At 40.2% G+C, this 20,662-nt stretch overlaps 1 protein-coding gene across 1 annotated transcript in view; it reads left to right on the top strand.

Annotated features, from left to right (window-relative positions):
• Positions 1-18,567, top strand: part of KCNMB4 (potassium calcium-activated channel subfamily M regulatory beta subunit 4) — a 75,324-nt gene extending 56,757 nt beyond the window's left edge. The window contains exon 3 of the mRNA XM_052640759.1: positions 18,046-18,567. Coding sequence (XP_052496719.1) covers positions 18,046-18,214 — 169 coding nt within the window. The 3' untranslated portion in view covers positions 18,215-18,567. The remainder of the gene's footprint in view (positions 1-18,045) is intronic.
• Positions 18,568-20,662: the final 2,095 nt, after the last annotated feature.

Genomic DNA, 20,662 nt, shown 5'->3' with positions numbered 1-20,662 from the left:
CATTCAGTAGGCTTTTGTTTTTGTGTGTGTGTGTGCAAAAGCTTTTTAGTTTGGTGTAGTCCCATTTGTTAGTTTTTCTTTTGTTTCCCTTGCCTGAGAAGCCTTATCCAAAAGAAGTGTTGTTAAGATCCGTGTCAGAGAGCATACTCCCTGTGATTTCTTCTAGGAGTTCTAAGGTTTCAAGTCTTACGTTTTAAGTTTATGGTGTGAGAACATTGTCTTTTAGCCATTTTAATCACAGTGTCTCTCAGCGCGAACTTCTTTGGATTCCTCTTGTTGGGACTTTGTGATTCTTGTACTTAGATGTCTGTTTCCTTTTATAGTTAAGGATGTTTTTAGCTAATATTTCTTCAAATAAGTTTGCCCCATTTCTTTCTTTCTTCTCCTTCTAAGACTCCAAAAATGCAAATGTTAGTTTGCTTGATGTTGTCCCAGAAGTCCCTTAAAATATCCTAATGTTTGAAAAACATTATTTTCTTTTTCTGTTCAGTTTGGGTGGTTTTCACTACTTTGCCTTCCAGGTCACTCACTGATCTGTTCCTCCGTATCATTTTGTTGCTGTTTAGTCACTAAGTCATTTCCAACTCTTTGCAACTGCATGCATCGTAACCCCTGCCCCCCAGGCTCCTCTGTCCATGGGATTTCCCAGGCAAGAATACTGGAGTGGGTTGCCATTTCCTTCTCCAGGGGATCTTTCCAAATCAGGGATCAAACCTCTGTCTCCTGCACTGCAGGTGTATTCTTCACTGCTAAACCACCAGGGAAGCCTTCTGTATCATCTACTCTCCTGTGGACTCCTTCTAGTGTATTTTTTCTTTCAGCTCTTGTATTCTTCAGCTCTGTGTGGTTCTTCATGTTTTCTAATCCTTTGTTAAGATTCTCACTTGGTTCATCCATCCTTCTCTTGAGTTTGTTGATCTCATGATCATTACCTTTAAATATTTGTAGCTTGCTTTCGCCACTTTAAAAAGTTCTCTTTCTAAGGTTATATCTTATTCCTGCATTTGGAACGTATTCCTCTGTTGCCTCATTTTACCTCATTCTCTGTGTTGATTTGTATGTATTAGGTAGGTGGGTTGTTTCCTGATTGTGGCTCAGCTGGTAAAGAACCCACCTGCAATGCGGGCGACCTGGGTTGGGAAGGTCCCTTGGAGAAGGGAAAGGCTACCCACCCCATGGCCTGGAGAATTCCATGGACTGTGTAGCCCATGGGCTTGCAAAGGGTCGGAGCGACTGAGCAACTTTCACTTTCAGGTAGGTGGGTTGTTTCCTGATTTGGAAAAATGGCAGTATGTAAGACATCTCATGAGGTTCGATCCTCTGATCCTAGGAAATTCTATCCTGTGGAAGAGAGGTCCTAGGAGGTCCTGTGAGGTCCATGAGGTTTGATGAGCCACACCCCTATCTAGCCACCAGAGCTATACTCTGAGTTACATACATCCATCTGCTGTGATAGGGCCGACTACTGTGGATGCAGTGGTAAGTGGGGCTAGCCCCACCCCAACTGACTGTCAGACCCTGCCTTATAAGACAGCCATCCTGCCGTGGAGGACTCGGGGCTTGCCCTGGCCTGCTGGTGGGGACATACTCCCCTAGCAGTAATAGGCTAGGGAAGACTCCAGAACGGCACTCACCAGCACCAATGTCCTCATGGGAGAATGAGCTCCCCCAGATGGCTCCTACCAGTGTTGGTGTCCCCAGGGGTAGTTCCAGTTGCTTTCTTCTTCTCCAGGAGGCTCTCCAGGACCAGCAAGTGGGTTTTTCTAGGTTCCTTTCAAAGCACTGCCTCTGTGCTGGCCCTCATGGCACAATATTTTTTTGTGCATCTTTAAGGACAGAGTCTATGTTTCCTATAGTGCTGCAGCTCTCCTGTGGTCAGGTCCCACTGTCTTCACTGCCAGATGTTCTGGAAGCTTGTCTTCTCAGTGCAGGACCCCCAAGCTGGGGAGCTCAGTGTGGTGCTCAGACCTCTCACTCTTTGGGAAGAGTCTTTGCGACTGTGATTATCTTTCTGTTTGTGAGTTGTCTACCCGAGCTTGTTGGAGAAGGAAATGGCAACCCACTCAAGTACTCTTGCCTGGAAAATCCCATGGACGGAGGAGCCTGGTAGGCTGCATTCCATGGGGCCATAAGAGTCGGACACGACTGAGTGACTTCACTTTCACTTTTCACTTTCATGCATTAGAGAAGGAAATGGCCACCCACTCCAGTGTTCTTGCCTGGAGAATCCCAGGGGGACCTGGTGGGCTGCCGTCTATGGGGTTGCACAGAGCTGGACATGACTGAAGCGAATTAGCAGCAGCAGCTGCACCTGAGCTTGTGGATTTTGACTGTGTGTCAGCTCCATTCCTCCCACCCATCTTGTGTGGTTCCTTCTTTATATCTTAAGCCGTGGAAAATCGTTTCTGCTTGTCTTCACATTGTTCTCATGGATGGTTGCTCTGTAAATAGTTGTTATTTTGGATGCTTTGGGGAGAAGGTGCGCTCAGGGTCTTCCTACTCCACCATCTTGGCCAATGACACTACCCTGTTCTTTTATTAAAGAATTGAGTATCTTTTTCATATGAAAAAAAATTTATTTTTATTAGCTAGTTGCTTTTATTTTACCTATGGGTCTTCGTGGAGTTTTTTGGCTATTAAAAAATGTATATTCTATAATTGGATCATTCATATTTTCTCAGTAATTTCTATATTTCATGTCTTAGAAATTAGGGTTGCTAAATTTAGTGAACTGAAATACAAGAAACCTAGTTAAATTTTAATTTCTGATAAACAATTAGTAACTTCTTAGTATAAGTAAGTCCAGTAGAATACTTGGGACATATTTGTATCAAAAAACTCCATTACAAAGACTTTTTGTGTTTCTCATTCCAGTGTTATTTTTAAACATTCAGGTGTTCTTCTAGAGCATTCATGGTTTTCAGTCCAACTGGAATTTTTCTTTTCTTTTTTGGTAAAGAATAAGATGGAGAACCAATGCCTTTTCCCCAAATGATCAGTATTGTCCCAATACAATTTATTGAATAACCCATCTTTCCCATGGTGATTTCTTTTTAATGGCATAGCTTTTCACTTTAAAATTGGAACTACCAAGTAGGGTACACAGGTAAGAACTATTATGGGAACAGTTTGTCTTAAATAGAATGTAGATGTCTTCCTTTCTCTAGTTTATTTCTGTTTAAATCTTAAATTTAAGCACTCTGGCCAGAAAACACAGCTCTGTGTGAAATAAATAGCTTACCTGGTAATTCAGAGGCCCACAAGCCAAATTACCCCAAAGAACAGCTTTTCTTAGGAAAAGCTCAGAGGAAGTACTGGGCCAAAACCGTCATCCACTTTACAGACTCATCCTCTTTGGTGCTGTCAGGGAGCTGAAAGTCATGCTCTCCAGCAGTCACAGTTGCAGGTACAGGTGACTCTTCCTGAACAATTCACAGAGGTGGGTGGAAAAGGAAAGGATTTCATGCAAATGTAATGCAGTCTTAGGTTTCTGCCTTAGAAACTATCTGGATAGTTTAAATTATTTTTCCATTTTTTAAATGGAACAACACAAAGGATCTAAACAAAGACTTACTGCATAGGACATGGAGCTCTGCTCAAGGTTATATGGCATTCTGGGTGGGAGGGGAATTGGGGGGAGAATGGATACATGTATATGTATGGCTGAGTCATACTTCGCTGTTCACGTGAAACTGTCACAATATTGTTAATCGGCTATACCCCAAAACAAAACAAAAAGTTTTTTTAAGGAACAAAACAAACAACAAAAACAGAGGATTTGTAATTATGCCAAGCTGAATGTAGGATAAAATCAGTTCCTTGATTTGCCCTTTTTAAAGGCAAAAAGTAATAAGCATCCTCTTGGTTTGCAAGTCTTGACAGTAATTCCTCTTTTTTTCTTGAAAATGCAGGAGAGATTTTCTCAGGCAAGGATTATCCCTAATGACTTCAGGGTTCTTAGACTCAGGCTGCAAAAATAGACAGATGTACAAAAAATAATTACTACCTAGTGTGAATAAAAACTTAAAAGAAGTTTTTTACTCTGGGAGCACAAGATTGCCATGGTTTTCCTAGGCCTCTACTTTAGAAGAGCTGGATTGAGACAGTTACTTGTCTGGGCTGCATCTGTAGGGACAATCATTGTAATGAGTAGGAAAATGTTTGCTAAATAAACCCAACCACTATAATAATTTAATGTTGCTAAATGATGGCTTGGGATAAATTTAAGGGATAATTTCTATTTGTGTTCCTAATCAAGCAACTAGTGTTACTGATTTTTTTTCCCCTTGCATATCTCTATTCAAGATACATATACCAGAATGGAAAGTATAGTTGACCCTGAACAACACAGGTCTGAACTGCAAAGGTCCACTTATACATGGATTTTATTTCAATAAATACTGTGGTACCATATTATCTGCAGTTGGCTGAATCCATGGATGAGCAACTTGGGATAGAATGGCTAACTGTACAATTATATAGGGATTTTTGACTGTGTGGGTATTAGTACCCCTAAGCCCTGAGCTTTTCGGGGGCAATTGTAACAATTAGCTTGTTAAATGAATTCTCTTTCTTGTCTTTCTTTTTTAAAAAATTGTTTTGGCCTCACTGTATGGCATGCAGGATTTTAGTTCCCCCACCAGAGACTGAAACCGGGCCCCCTGCAGTGGAATCACAGAGTCTTAACCACTGGACCTCCCAGGAAGTCTTCCTCTATCCTCTTTCTTCACACTGCTACCTTTAAGCCTGTCTGTATAGGACTGGAATGATGACTACAAGGGGCAAAGAAGCCTGAAGGAAATGAGGTTATCTATACCAAAAGGAGGAGAAGGCAATGGCAAGCCACTCCAGTACTCTTGCCTGCAAAACCCCATGGACAGAGGAGCCTGGTAGGCTGTAGTCCATGGGGTCGCTAAGAGTCGGACACGACTGAGCGACTTCACTTTCATTTTTCACTTTCATGCATTGGAGAAGGAAATGGCAACCCACTCCAGTGTTCTTGCCTGGAGAATCCCAGTGACAGGGGAGCCTGGTGGGCTTCCATCTATTGGGTTGCACAGAGTCGGACACGACTAAAGCGACTTAGCATGATACCAAAAGGAGTTCTAATTTGATTAAAAGGGTTTGCTATGACTTCAGCCTGGGAGTCTTAGACTGAAGAAGATATTTGTGGAAGATATGTTACTGCCAACATTTTAAAATCATTTTCTGAGCTGTGTGCCTCAAATTTGTAATGACAGTCATTAATGATACCACCTCTTATGGAATGTTGAATGTTCACTATTAGGCAGCTATCTGCCTACATACCTCGTGTGCATTATCTCATTTACTCCTCAGGAGAACCCTTTACGGTAGATATTATTATACCCATTTTACAGGTGAAAAAATTAAGACTCAAAGGTATTAAGTATTTTTCTTCAGACCATGTAGTTAGCAAGTTATAAAGCCCATATTTAAGCCCAGGATTTTCTAATTCAAGTTCATATGCTGAAAGATGGTGCTATATTTGCAGCTTTGCGTAGAACTCTCCATCAAGGTGGACTTAAAGTCTAATCTTCCCTATTTATAATTAATGTAACCCTTTATTGCTCCAAAATATCACACCTGCCTGTTTGCTGAATATCCTGCCAACGCTCAGTGCAGATTTTTCTTTCTGAAAAATGCAGATTTGAGTCTGGATGTAATTTCCTCCATGAAGAATAGGCAAGCTGAGGAACAACTCTTATACAATTAAACATTACTGTTGGACTTCCCTGGTGGTCCAGTGACTAAGACTCCGAGCTCCCAATGAAGGGAGTCCATGTTTGATCCTGCTGAGTGACTTTACTTTCACTTTTCACTTTCATGCATTGGAGAAGGAAATGGCAACCCACTCCAGTGTTCTTGCCTGGAGAATCCCAGGGACGGGGGAGCCTGGTGGGCTGCCGTCTATGGGGTTGCACTGAGTCAGACACGACTGAAGCACCTTAGCAGTAGCAGCAGCAGTGAAGACCGATGATCCCTCACGGCACATCTAAGACCCCGTGCAGTCAAATAAATAAATATTTTTTAAAAAAAACATTACTACTCCAGACAACCTAGAAGGATGGGATGGGGTGGGAGGGAGGATCAAGGGCGAGGGGACATATGTATACCTATGGCTGATTCATGTTGATGTATGGCAGAAACTAACACAACATTGTAAAGCAATTATCCACCAATTAAAAATAAAGAAAACATTTACTTCTCTAAGTTCATCTAATTGGAGAAAACAGCTAAGAAAATATAAGGATGTTTACCCATTCCAGTGTTCTTGCCTGGAGAATCCCAGGAACGGGGGAGCCTGGTGGGCTGCCGTCTATGGGGTCGCACAGAGTCGGACACGACTGAAGCGACTTAGCAGCAGCAGCAGCAGCATAACACTTATAGACCTATAATCAACCTTTCACCCTAATAGATGCCATCTCTGGAGTAAAGCTGTGATGTCAATAGAATACCTCTCAAGCTTTTAAAAGCCCCTTAAAGGACTTCCCTGGTAGTACAGTGGATGAGAATCCGCCTGCCAGTACAGGGGACATGGGGTTGATCCCTGGTCTGGAAAGTCTCCACATGCCATGAAGCAATGAAGCCTGTACACTTCAACTGTTGAGCTTGTGCTCTAGAGCCCAGGCACTGTAAGTACTGAAGCCCGTGCTCCACAGCAGGAGAAGCCACGACAATGAGAAACCTGGGCACCACAGCTAGAGAGTGTTCCCTACTCGCTGCGGCTAGAGAAAGCCCACATTCTGGAAGGAAGATACAGAGCAACCAAAAAAAAAAAAAAAAGCCCATATCACAATATCGTAGCTGAAAGCAAGTGGACAAAGATGGGCTCACCATACAGCAAATCACCCTAAAGAATACTACAAAGGGTCTGTATTCTGGTCCCCGTTTCCTACTGTAATTTATAGCAATAACTTGATACAGCTTCTGGATCAGCTGTTCAGGTGCCTTCCTGAGATTGTATAAGAAGATATACAATCATTTATAAGAGAGGACAATTAACATGCTTTGTCCTCTCTTGCCAAGTTCTTATGTTTGCTTCAGACAGTAACTAAATAAACACATTGGTTAATTACTCTTAGTAAGGACAGCTCAACTATGCCAAAACCAAATTCAGTGTTTTTATTGGCTAATCTTCAACATCTATAGGTAGAAAGCAATTTTTTAAAAAATCACTAATCAGTGGATCAAGTCAGTTTCTTCATGGGGTACATTTTAATTTGGTCTTCTAGATGGCACCCCACTCCAGTACTCTTGCCTGGAGAATCCCATGGACGGAGGAGCCTAGTGGGCTGCAGTCCGTGGGATCGTAAAGATTCGGACACGACTGAGCGACTTCACTTTCAATTTTCACTTTTCACTTTCATACATTGGAGAAGGAAATGGCAACCCACTCCAGTGTTCTTGCCTGGAGAATCCCAGGGATGGTGGAGCCTGATGGGCTGCCGTCTATGAGGTCACACAGAGTGGGACACAACTGAAGCGATTTAGCAGCAGCAGCAGCAGCAAGCACAGGTTATAGAGCCATGTGCTCTGAAACTTGAAACATTTGAGTTTCAATGTTGCTGAAAACAGAAACATTTAAGAATACCCACATTAAAGTTTCCCAGATTAGGTATCAATGATTAAATAAGTTCCTACCTGAAAATCTTGTGTGCCATAGCCACCTCGCACCTGTGGCAATTCAACTGAATATTTGGATTGTTTTTATTTTATTCATTTATTTATTTTTGGCCATGCTGCACAGCTTGTGGGATCTTAATTCCCCAACCAGGAATCAAACCCAGGGCCCACGACAGTGAGAGCACCAAGTCTTAACCACTGAACTGCCAGGGATTTATATCAACTGAATATTTGTCTATACATTAGAGACTTTTATAGAAAACTTTCAAACACTGAAGCCCAACTTCATGCAAAGTTCTCTGGGAATGAATACATGTCAGGTTCTTCAGTATTAGATATAAAATGTGTTGTCACTTCAATGTCAGGAATCTAACCTGACAGAAGACTCTCCTTTCAACCCATAACCGAGACTGCTTTTCAGTGATTTCAGTCTTGAATGACTTGCTCTTGTTATTGTGGAAAACCAGACTGATACATTTGATATTTAAAAAACGTTGTTGGTAGGAGGTGTGGGTATGAGTGACTGCTGCTGCTGCTAAGTCACTTCAGTCGTGTCTGACTCTGTGCGACCCCAGAGACGGCAGCCCACCAGGCTCCTCCATCCCTGGGATTCTCCAGGCAAGAACACTGGAGTGGGTTGCCATTTCCTTCTCCAATGCATGAAAGTGAAAAGTGAAAGTGAACTTGCTCAGCCATGTCCGACTCTTATGACCCCATGGACTGCAGCCCACCAGGCTCCTCTGTCCATGGGATTTTCCAGGCAAGAGTACTGGAGTGGGGTACCATTGTCTTCTCCGGGGTATGAGTGACAAGGAGGGCTTATCGGAGAGTACAAAGAAACTTTGGCAGCAAGGGATACATCTACCAGCTTGATTTTGGTGATGGTTTCACAGGTGTATACTATGAAAATCATCAGACTGTGTACTTTAGGTGTGTGCTGTTTAGTAAAACTGGGAGTGAAATAATGTTTAGGTCATGTATTACCAAATGTGAGTAATCATCAACCTCACCTGAAAACTTATTTAAAACCTCAGGAGAACTGAGACCTTGAAATCAGTGTTTGAAAAGCCCTAACATGGTTTCATTAACCAGCTTTGTAAACCTGCTGTTAAGGGACTTTAAATGTGTTATACAGATTGCTTCATGTAAAAATGCACACAACCTAATTTATGGAGGTTAGCCTTAGCAAAAAGTTCAATCTGGTGAACTGACACATTTCTTTTTTTTAATATAATGACAATGTGTAACTCATCTCTGTTCTTTTTTCCTTGGGCACTGGGATGCTCAAGAGGTAAGTTCTACTTATGCTTTAAGGCAGGAGCTTTTCTTAGCCTGGGATTTCTGTTTTATCTCTATCCTAATTACATTGTACTTGTTCTTTACTGTCAATTTAAAGATTTTATTGTATTTAAGTTTTTTTGTTTTTATTTTTATCTGTTTCAGATTTTTTTTTTTTTTTCAAAAAAGTAGGTCATGTTACCAATAATAAACAAGATTTAGAGCAGGAATAGATAGAATCTCTTCAAAAGGTTCAAAAGATGAAATCATGACCTTTTTTATGTCATTTGGCTATGCTGCTATACCAGAGGCCTGGCATATATGAACTGACATTATGCCTGCAGAATTATTCTGTGATTGTGATAATGGTGAGGCATTTGTAGACTTTGAAATGAGATTTCATCAAAATACTTAAGTGCAATTTTCAGTAGTGAGGTAGCATATTCTTTTTCATAAAAATATGGGTAAAGCTTGGCAACTAAAATAATTTCCAATGTTTATTGTATACCTGATGTGTAAATGTACATAATTGATACACGCCTATTCTAAGAAAGGTTCAATGAGTGCTCTAAAGATTCACAGAATTTTGCAAGATAAATTAGAAAGGTGTGAAGAAAATAAGACAAAGCATGAAAGGTCTGATTGGCACCAAAAAAGTCAACATAGTCTTGCTGGAGATGGGAAAATTTTAATGTTCTGGCGGCCCATATGAAAAGGAAGTTTCTGTGCTCAGATAAGAAGTATGTGTGATCGTAAATCTAGAAAGATCTCTGTTTCCTATAAGATCTTCATGGAGAAAGCACTTTGAAGGAGATCGTCTTGTCTTTCAGTGGGGACTGTTACCATCATGTGATGCTGCTGCTGCTGCTAAGTCGCTTCAGTCGTGTCCGACTCTGTGCGACCCCACAGATGGCAGCCCACCAGGCTCCTCTGTCCCTGGGATTCTCCAGGCAAGAACACTGGAGTGGGTTGCCATTTCCTTCTCCAATGCATGAAAGTGAAAAGTGAAAGTGAAGTTGCTCAGTCGTGTCCGACCCTTAGCGACCCCATGGACTGCAGCCTACCAGGCTCCTCTGTCCATGGGATTTTCCAGGCAAGAGGACTGGAGTGGGGTGCCATTGCAGTTCGGATTTTTATGTGAACTGGTTAAGATAAGTTTAAGAAATTTTCCACTCCATTAAAAAAAAGAGATTATCAACATTCTTTCTCCCTGTTAGCCAAAAACAAGCATTGTGGGGTGGAAATCTCCTTTGGTGAGACAAAGTCAAAGGGAATCAGTTTTTTATATTGAGCATGATAGACACCAAATCTTTGTCTTCCTGTCTGGTATCGCTAGGTCAGTTGCTAGGCTATAGGATGCTTTTTTACCAGTTACAACAAAGGACCACCCCCCTAACCCTAGGCAAATCTAGCATTCAGATCTAGATTTCCACCCCATCTCTCCTCCCATAGCCAGCCCTCCTGCTCCCCACTCCTGTCTTATCTCAGGGCACCTTTATTGTATTTAAAAAAAACTTTTTTTAATGTGACCACTTTTAAAGTCTTTATTGAATTTGTTACAGTATTGCTTCTGTTTTGTGTTTTGGTTTTTTGGTGGCAAGGCATCTGGGATCTTAGCTCCCTGACCAGGAATCTCACCTGCAACCCCTGCGTTGGTAGGCAAAGTCTTAACCTCTGGACAACCAGGGAAGTCCCCCAGGGCACATTTTGTGCAGTGCACATGCGCAAAAGTATGAGGCAGTCATGAAAATGGACTGAAGGATCAATTAGGTAGTTTCAGAAATAGCCAGCTAAACAACCTCATGTTTCACCCTCATTTTTTTTAACTAATAGAATTTTTCACAGTGCTTATTAAACTTTATTAGGTATTAGAATCACATAGGAGCTTCTTAAAAATGCATATTTCTGTATACCACAACCTCCAATTCTGATATACTGAACCAGGGATTGAAACCCAGGAAGCTACATTTCAACAAAAATCAAGGTGATTCCAGTTTGAGAAAAGCTGGCCAAGGAGTAAGTAGTACAGGTTTAAAAATCATACTGATAGAGTTTCAAATCAGTGTGTCATTGTAAGTTGTGTAAACTTGGGAAAACTAACCTTTCCTTCTTTATGTTCATTTTAATATTTATTTTTTTGCCTGTACCAGGTCTTAGTTGCAGCATGTGAACTCTTAGTTGCGGCATGTAGGATCTAGTTCCCTGATCAGGGATCGAATTTGAGCCCCCTGTATTGGGAGTGTGGAGTCTTAGCCACTGGACCACCAGGGAAGTCTGGGAAACCAATTTTTCCTTGCCTCAGTTTCTTTGATTGTAAAGTGTCAATTAAAAATTCTTCCAACACAGGGTTATTTTAAGGATGAAGTCAGATTAAATATTCTACCAGAGTACCTGGAGGGTAGTAAGCACATAATAAATGCTGGCTACTGTTTTCACAATATACTTTCAAAGCTCTATTCAGGGTAAGTCCAACCCTTAGGAAAGTATTTTTAAGGGAACGCACAGACAGCACTTACTCTCATTTTATGGTATTTGTCTGCACCCTCCTCGGGGCATAGAAGTGCTTTCATTAGCATCTCTATACAACCCCAGAGAAATCTCTTGCTTACTTCTTTGAAGTCTTCAGATACAAAGTAGTCATCCTTTTTTGATTTTTTTAATTTTTTGCTTATTGCCTATATCTTCATCAACATGCTGATTTTAATACATAATATTCAGATCTCATCAAGCCATTTATCTAGTTTGCAAATGCTGAAAATAATGATTCTTTTTTTTCCCCAATGTTTCCCTTTAGTCTCACTATTATGGAATTATGGAAAGCTGAATTCTAAGTCCAAATCCCCTGGGGAATAATTTTTGATAACTCATTTGAAGTCTGCCTCATAAAATTGCAGGTAGCTGGGGCAGAGTTGGGGGTTCCCTTCCATTAAGGCACTAACTGCCCAATTTGAAAGAGCCAGACTTTATATCATGAAGACCATTTAGAGATAATCTCAGTAAAACCTAAAACTGAATGTGGACTTAAGCATTACTCTGCAGAGAAATAAGTTTTTCCTATAGTGGAGGAAAAACTGTTTTTCCTTATACCCATCTTAGGTTCCTTTCTTGTGTTTATGTGCATGTTCAGACTCTGACTCTTTGAGACACCATAAACTCTAGCTCACCAGGCTCCTCTGTCCATGGAGTTTTCTAGGCAAGAATACTGGAGTGGGTTGCCATTTCCTACTCCAGGGGTTCATTGTCTGGGGCCCTGTAAATTAACCTGAAAAAAGACTGATTAAACAGAGAAGTCTAGTAACATGCGCACCATATGTATGCAAGGGAGCACTCAGTGGTGAGATTCAAAGAGATGGTTAGAACTTGAGCTTATGCATCTTTAAAAAAAAGGAAATGAAAGCAATAAATGATTAGAGAAGTGGCAAGATGAAGGAGAAGGACCTTGAGTTTCTAGGGCAGCATATTGTAGGGAGGTAAATATTTGAGGAGCTAATAGAAGATAAGTGCTGAGTTAATAAAGTTCATTTTATAGATTCCATTGGTGCCATCCCTGGGCTATTAGGGTCTAGAGTTGTCTCCAGTGATTAACTTCTGTCCTTCCAGGAAGAGAAAGGAGGGGGATACCTTTACAAATTTATGTCCTGCTTTCAGGCAAACAGGGAAAGTGTGGAGAGCTTTCCTTGAATATGATTCTTCTCAGTTGTCTTCATTTCAAAATAATCCTTATGCTAAAGTAGGATGTTCTGTACCCTTCATTCCCATTGAAGGAGACCGTGGAGCATTTTAGGACCATGTGAAACGGAAACAGATACTAGTTATTTTTAAAGACACCAGGTACATTTTTATATAATATTTCTACCTCAAAGAAGGCTTTTGAAGCATTTACAAATTCAACATGGCTAACTCAAGTGAATGATGTTGTTTTGTCATTTGAAATATTAAAATCAAATTTTCCCCCAAGGGCTTTAGTAGGTGTGGAATGCTAAACAGTTTTTAAATAAAGCAAATATCTGGGTCCAGCAATTTCCAGTTATTGTTTCTTTCCTCCTTTTATTCATTCTTTTTCTCAAAACTATGTTTCAGAAATATGTTTAATGCTTCCAACCACCTTTCATCTGTGACTGTTTTCCTGGCTGAGTTGTACAGTACAGTGGTGCCCCTTACCTGCAGGTGGGGGATATGTTCCAAACCCCTAGTGAGGGAGTACTTCAAAGTAAACCCTATACAGCTATGTTCCAAACCCCTAGTGGGGGAGTACTTCAAACTGAACCCTATATATGCTATGTTTTTTCCTATACATAATACCTATGGCAATTGTAAATTAGGCACAGTAAGAGAATATCTGAATTGCCAGTGTCACTACTCTTGTGCTTTGGGGTTAATATTAAGTAAAATAAGAGTGACTCAAACACAAGCACTGCAATATCGTGACAGCAGATCTGATAACCGTGACAGCTACTAAGTGGCTATCAGGTAGGATATTCTGGACAGAGGAATGATTTACATCGTGGGTCGGACAGAGCAGGATGACAAGCGATTCTACCATGACACTCAGCACAGCACACAATTTAAGGCTTATGGATTGTTTATTCTGGGACTTTCCATTTAATATTTTCAGATCTCAGTTGATTCAAGGTAACTGAAACTATGGAAAGCAAAACTACAGGTAAGGGGAGGGGACGCCTGTACTGTGGTAAAGGATTCAACCTCAAGAATAATGTCTAGAAAAAGCATAGAAAAGATACTGGATTATTTTACTAGAAAATTCGCTGCAAAACACATTAATTATGGAAATCACATGCAAATTAATTAAACAGCATTAAAAATCCAAGTCCCCTTCCACCAACCTCCCCCTTTTTCAACTATTTCAGCCATGTATAATTACATGGTCCATGGTGTTAAGTACATTCACATTACTATACACTCACCTTTTGATGAAAACTCTAGATCATCTTTGTACAAATCTGCATGAGTAGAACAATCCAAGAAAGAAGGGGAGGGAAGTAGAGGGGAAAGGAAAGTAAGAAGGCAGCTAGGTAGGAGGAAAGGTAAGAAGGAAGGGAAGGGACTTCTCTGGTGGTCCAGCGGTTAAGAATCTGCCTGCCAGTGCAGAGGACGTGGATGGGTTCAATCCCTTGTCTAGGAAGATCCCACATGCTGCAGAGCGATTAAGCCCATGCACCACAACTGTTGAAGCCTGCCTGCTCTGGAGCCCATGTGCCACAACTGCTGGGTCCATGTGCTGCAGTTACTGAAGCCTGTGTGCCTAGAGCTTGTGCTCAACAACAGGCGAAGCCACCGCAATGAGAAGCCCGCACACTGCAACTAGAGAGCAGCCCCAATTCGCCACACCATGCAGCAATCGAGACCCATGCAGCCATAAATAAATCAGAAAGAAGGAAGGGAAGAAGGAGGGTCATCCCAAGGTAGCTTTAGCTTTCACTTGCCTTACGCACTTAGATGGAGAGTTTGACAGCTGTGAGCCCTCATAGCTGAAAAAAGAACCATGGCAGTGCTATACGTGGGATTTCAAAGACTGTAAAATATGACTCAAACTGTGTTGCACCCTATTTTTGGGCCTAGGTCTCTACTTTTTTACATTGAAGGCTTGAAGTTTGTTGAAATTTTGCATGGATAACAAGACTGCAATTGGGATGGTTTTCCCCTGATCAGTGGGAAGTTGTTACTAAGCACCTTCTATGTTTAGAACAACAGACAATGACACAGTCAAGGGTCTTACAGGAGTAAAGGATATGCACATTAATATAAATCACAAATCAGTGGTAGCAGAAGTCTTTTTTTAAAAAAAACTTTTTATTTTATGTTGGAGTATAGCAGATTAACAATGTCCTGATAGTTTCAGGTGGAGAGCAAAGGGAACTCAGCCACACATACACATGTATTCATTCTCTCCCAAACTCCTCTCCTATCCATGCTGCCACGTAATAGTGAGCCGACTTCTCTGAATGGTAGCACAAGTCCTGAAGACAATGTTTTGGTACCAGAATTCAGAAAAAGGAGTAACTTCTGCAAGCTGGAATGATTTTTGCTTAATTGTTACAATGACTCTGCATTCACTTAGTTCAAATTGTAATTGAAATCAAATGTCAATAAAAATCTCACTTTGTTTATAGAATTTGAAACACTATGCACAAAAAAGGGCCAGAATTATGTAATTTCAAAGCCAATCTGCCAAACCAGTGTTATTAATGCTACATGATGACTGCACTGTAGATAGAAGAGACATACCCAGCATTCTTTGTCAGTCTTCTGGGAAAATAGGTCTTGAATTATGAGAGCTGTGATTAGTGAGAGCGCCTCAGGAATGCCTTCTGTTAAATGCACTGCTTTTGTACTCTAAAGCCTCTGATGTTCTTGAGGGCAATTAGACTGATTTTACTGGATTATTTTATTTTCTAGTGGAAGCATTGCTACTCCAGTATAATGGGACAAACTTTTCCATGGACAAAATAGAAATATTGGGTTGGCCAAAAAGTTCCCTCAGGCATTTCTGTACCATTTTATGGAAAAATATGAACGGACTTTTTGGTCAACCCAACACCTTGAAAATGTAAACCTCTTGTATGAAAGCAAAATTCCCAGTATCTCTTTCTAAGTGACCAAAGATGACATATCATGGTTTGTGGAAGATATTGTTACTTCATGTGAATGAGACCAATGTTGGAATTGCAAAAAGAACCCCCACATTTTAAGCTATGTTGTTAAGACTTTGCAAAATTTATCAAGAAAGTGGTCAGTAGTTTCAAATGGGAAAATGCATTAAATCCAACTATTCACTGTTTGTTCGTGGTGAAGCTGACCCAAAGACTACACCATAGGTCTTCATGACTAAATTCAGATAGTGACTTTAGTTGACTTTTTTAAAATCTATGTGAAGGTTTTGTTAGAGGGTATGAGTGTTGATGCATAATTATTGCTTCTAATCTTTGATTCTAGCACACTTACACAAGTGTTTCTTTTTTAAAATTAATTTATTTATTTTAATTGAAGGGTAATTACTTTACAATATTGGGATGGTTTTTGCCATTCATCAGTATGAATCAGCCATGGGTACACCTGTGTCCCCCCATCCTGAACCCCCCTCCCACCTCCCTCCCTACCCTATTCCTCTGGGTTGTCCCAGAGCACTGGCTGTGGGTGTTCTGCTTCATGCATCGAATTTGCGCTGGTCATCTGTTTTACACATGGTAATATGCATGTCTCAGTGCTATTCTCTCTAATCATCCCACCCTCGCCTTCTCCCACAGAGTCCAAAAGTCTGTCCTTTACTTCTGTGTCTCTTTTGCTGCCCTGCATATAAGATCGTCGTAACTGTCTTTCTAAATTCCATATATATATACGTTAATATACAATATTTCTCTGGAGGAGGGTACAGCAACCCACTCCAGTATTCTTGTCTGGAAAACCCCATGGACAAAGGGTTCAGTCCATCGACTGCAAAGAGTCGGACATGACCGAAGTAACTGAGCACATACAGTATTTTTCTTTCTCTTTCTGACTTACTTCACTCTACATAACAGGATCCAGTTTCATCCACCTCATTAGAACTGACTCAAATGTGTTCCTTTTTATTAGCTGACTTTTTGTGTAAATTAAGACCATTTGGCAGTTACATGAAAAGATGCTCAACATCACTCATCATCAGGGAAATGCAAATCAAAAGCACAATGAAATATCACCTCATACCTGTCAGAATAAATCAAAGAGACAAAAATAATAAGTATTGGTAAAGATGTGGAGAAGGGAAAGGTTCACATACTGTTGAAGCCTTGCTTGGAGAATTTTGAACATTACTTTGCTAGCATGTGAGATGAGTGCAGTTGTGCAGTAGTTTGAACACTCTTTGGCATTGCCCTTCTTTGGGATTGGAACAAAAACTGTTTGTGTACTGTTGAGGGGAGTGTAAATTAGAGCAACCGCTATGGAAACAGTATGAAGTATGGAAAACAGTATGGAAATAGTATGGAAATATTTCCTCAAAAAATAAAAATTAGAACTATCATGGATTGCAGCCATTTTGACTGGTGTGAAATGGTACCTCATTATGGTTTTGATTTTCTCTGATAATGAGTGATGTTGAGCATCTTTTCATGTGTTTGTTATCCATCTGTATGTCTTCTTTGGAGAAATGTCTATTTAGTTTTTTGGCCCATTTTTTGATTGGGTTGTTTATTTTTCTGGAATATTGTAAAGTAAAAAATAATAATAATAATTTTTTTAAAAAGAACCATCATATGATCCAACAGTTTCATTCCTGGGTATTTACCTGATGAAATTGAAGACACTAATTTGAAAAGATGTATGTACCTGGCATGTTTAATACAGCATTATTTACAATAGCCAAGACATGGCAACAGCCTGTGTCCAACAATTGGAGGAACTAAAGAAAATGTGATTTTATATATATATATATATAGTACATATAGTGGAACACTATTCAACCATAAAGAAACACAAAATCTTGCCTTTTTAGACAACATGAATGGACCTTGAGGGTATTATGCTAAGTGAAATAAGTCAAAGAAAACCAAATGTCTTTATATGTGTCATGCGATTTTACTTACATGTGGAATTATATCTACATATGTCAACACGTATAAACAACAAAAACAACAAACAACCAAGTTTATAGATTTAGAGATTAGATTGGTGGTTTCCAGAGGTGGAGCGTTGGGGAGGTGGGCAAAATGTGTGAAAGGGTAAAAAGCAAAACATCCTTTGGGTCTGGTTTTGTTTGACAGCGCCAGCTCATAAGTAATTTTTAGACTGAGTCAGCAGACGTTAAAGGATGAGTGAGAAAATGGAATATGTTAAGCAACTAAGAATGGGGGAAAATAATAGAAAAAGAGATCGCTGCACTTTTGACATTTCACATGTAAATTGCATTATAAATAATATGCACCAGTTACTTGATTCAGGACCTCAGACCTTTCTGTAATGGATTTGAAGCACAAAATACAGTATTTATAGCCAGCGTGGAGTCTTCATTTTCCAGGATGGTGATACCCTTGGGGCTAGAAAGCAAGCTGAGCTCCACTTGTGAAGAGTTCTGCCATGCCCAGGCAGTTGACTGCTCTTTCTTTCCTCTTCTCCACTGTCTTGCAGACCAGACGACGTGCTCCTGCATCGCACGCATGACGAGATAGTCCTCCTGCACTGCTTCCTTTGGCCCCTGGTGACGTTCGTGGTGGGTGTTCTCATTGTGGTCCTGACCATCTGTGCCAAGAGCCTAGCAGTCAAGGCAGAAGCGATGAAGAAGCGCAAGTTCTCTTAAGGGGAGTCGGCTCGTGGGAAGTGAAGCCCAGCAGCTGCTCTCGTCTGCACACATCTACCTGCAGAGCCTGCTTCCCGGCCCAGGAGATGGAAGGGGCTGTGAGAGGTCTCCGAGAGGCTTCCCCTCAATGACAGCAGAAGCAGGCACAACTGGAAGACCTGGAACCTCATCGATTGTTTTCCACGTGTCGTAGCAATAGCTGCAGGGTCAAGCTCTGAGCTGTATGGAGCATCTGTTTCAGAAGATCCTATAGAAGTTAATTTTCTTCGGGGAAGTAACAGTATATAATTGTACAGTGTAGAATACAAACTATTATGATTTATGCTACCTAAAAATATTAAAGTAGAGTGGTCTGTGTTCTTTTCTAGTTCCTTTTTTATGCTTTGAACACCAGGGTTTTAAAAAAGGGTCTTATGGGTTTCATTTGATTTTGCTAGGTGAAACTTTTACTTGGACACAGGGATTCCTGCACAAATCTTGACCTCACAATGTAACCCCCAGTCTCTAGTATGAAAGAGTACCTTTAGACTCCTATTTGAAAAGGAAAAACTGCATTGTTAACTCAGTGTCCAGTCACTTCTGTGACTCTCCAACAAGGAACCCTCAAAGAGGAAAACATTCTCCCTACACTCCATGTTTCTCACCAGATTATTTCTTAAGTTACGGAGGTGATTCTGAACAAGGCCTGTCCCAGCTCTAAGAGCACTGTGCCTCGTTATTCATCTGTTCAGGTTATTTTTGATGGATTTTTGTCTCTCTGCAGTAGAATGTACATGATGTGAAGGACACATTTCAGCTTAGTTAAATGCTGTTTTCATTTTTCTTTTAGGTCAGGAAAAAAAATGATCAAAATCAGTTAATTTTATTTTCTTTGTCCTTGCCTTGATGTTTTCAGTTTTAAAATGAGAATATTGCTGCAGTTGTTAATGTTTGCCTAGACAAGCCTGGAGATGCAAGCCAGCTCACATCACTCTGCTGCTGAGCTCTTTGTGCCTTTATCAAAAGTTCATGGAGGAGACAACACTTCTTTGCATCTGTTCATAAACTCAGATTCCAAATATCAATCACATCTAAGTGACTATCTAAGCTCCTCTATTTATTTACCATGTAGAATCAAACCTTTGCTTACAAGAGATGTACAAATTTTTGGTTGAGGAAAAACTGACAACATACACTCTATTTGCTTTCTTCTTATATTCTTCAGACGTGTTTCTGTTAGAATAAAGCCAAATTGGAATGTAAGGACAAGCTTCCCTCAATTATTTTGCTCAGCATTCTAAGAAAGATACTAGTGGCTTGATGATTTCCTGACTTTGGGTCCACATAGCAATGTTTTCTTAAATTTAAAACTCGACTAACTGAAAGAACCATTGTCATCTGTGGAAGACTAGGGTGTTGGATGAGTAAGATATTTTTCTTCCATTTCAAGTGTTACAGATTTCACTGTGAAAAAAGCCTTGAACACACTATTTATGACATCCTTTGAGGCAGCTACAGTGCCTTGACTTCAATCCCAGTTTTCTGTTGCAGCATCCCCGTTGTCTCAGCAACAAAGTGAACCATTCTGAAGCACAGAGTAACATGAAACTGGGCCTCAGAGAAAGTCAACGTCTTTGCATTACATTGTGGGAGATATATTGTGTAGATGAAGTCTCTTTATCCATTTTATCTAAATCCAATAATGTGTAATTAATTGATTACAGGGAGTTGATAAAAACAGTGCGTGAACATACGTGTTGGTAAGGGAAGTTGATATATATTGATGTGAGTTTTTATTTACCAGTTTTTTACTCATCCATTTATATTAAATAAATGCTTCTATTTAGGCTCAAAGAGTATACCTGGTTATATTCTGTAGGTTGATTTTTGGAAAAAAGGAGAAGCACGCTGAATTACTGAGTTCACATATAGTTTTAAAGTCTTCCTTGCTTGTAGCCAGTTAAATTTGAGGTACTCTATTTATACTTATCATTAAAGATAAAATTCAATGGAACAACATTTTTAAGATCACAGAAGACAAAGAAGCTTAAACTTCTTAATATTTCAACTCTCTTTTTTGTAAATATAAATGAGGAAATGGTATAAGCTGCTGGAGCAGAAACCCCCAAATATGATGACTCATGTAAGACAGAAATTTCTTTCTTTCTCATATGGCAATCCAGACATAATTGAGAAGTCATCCAGGTCAGGGAGGGCAGGTCTGTTTCTTAAGGTAATGCAGGAACCCAAGTTTGTCTACTTTGTCCTCTCATTACCAAAGGTGTTATTCATCTCGTGGTCAAAGCTGGCTCAAAGATACTCACCCATCCTGCAGACCATGAAAAGCGAGCAATTTGGGAGCTAGCTATTGGGTTGACCAAAAGTTCATTCTGGTTTTTTCATAAGGTATTAACCTTTTGGAGAAATCTGTACAAGCTTTTTCGGCCAACCCAAAGCTTCCTTTTTAGG

This window comes from Budorcas taxicolor, chromosome 5 (assembly GCF_023091745.1).
Source record: "Budorcas taxicolor isolate Tak-1 chromosome 5, Takin1.1, whole genome shotgun sequence".
NCBI classification, from domain to species: Eukaryota; Metazoa; Chordata; class Mammalia; order Artiodactyla; family Bovidae; genus Budorcas; species Budorcas taxicolor.
Note: the sequence above shows the minus strand (reverse complement) of the source record. Positions and strands in the feature narration are given on the sequence as shown.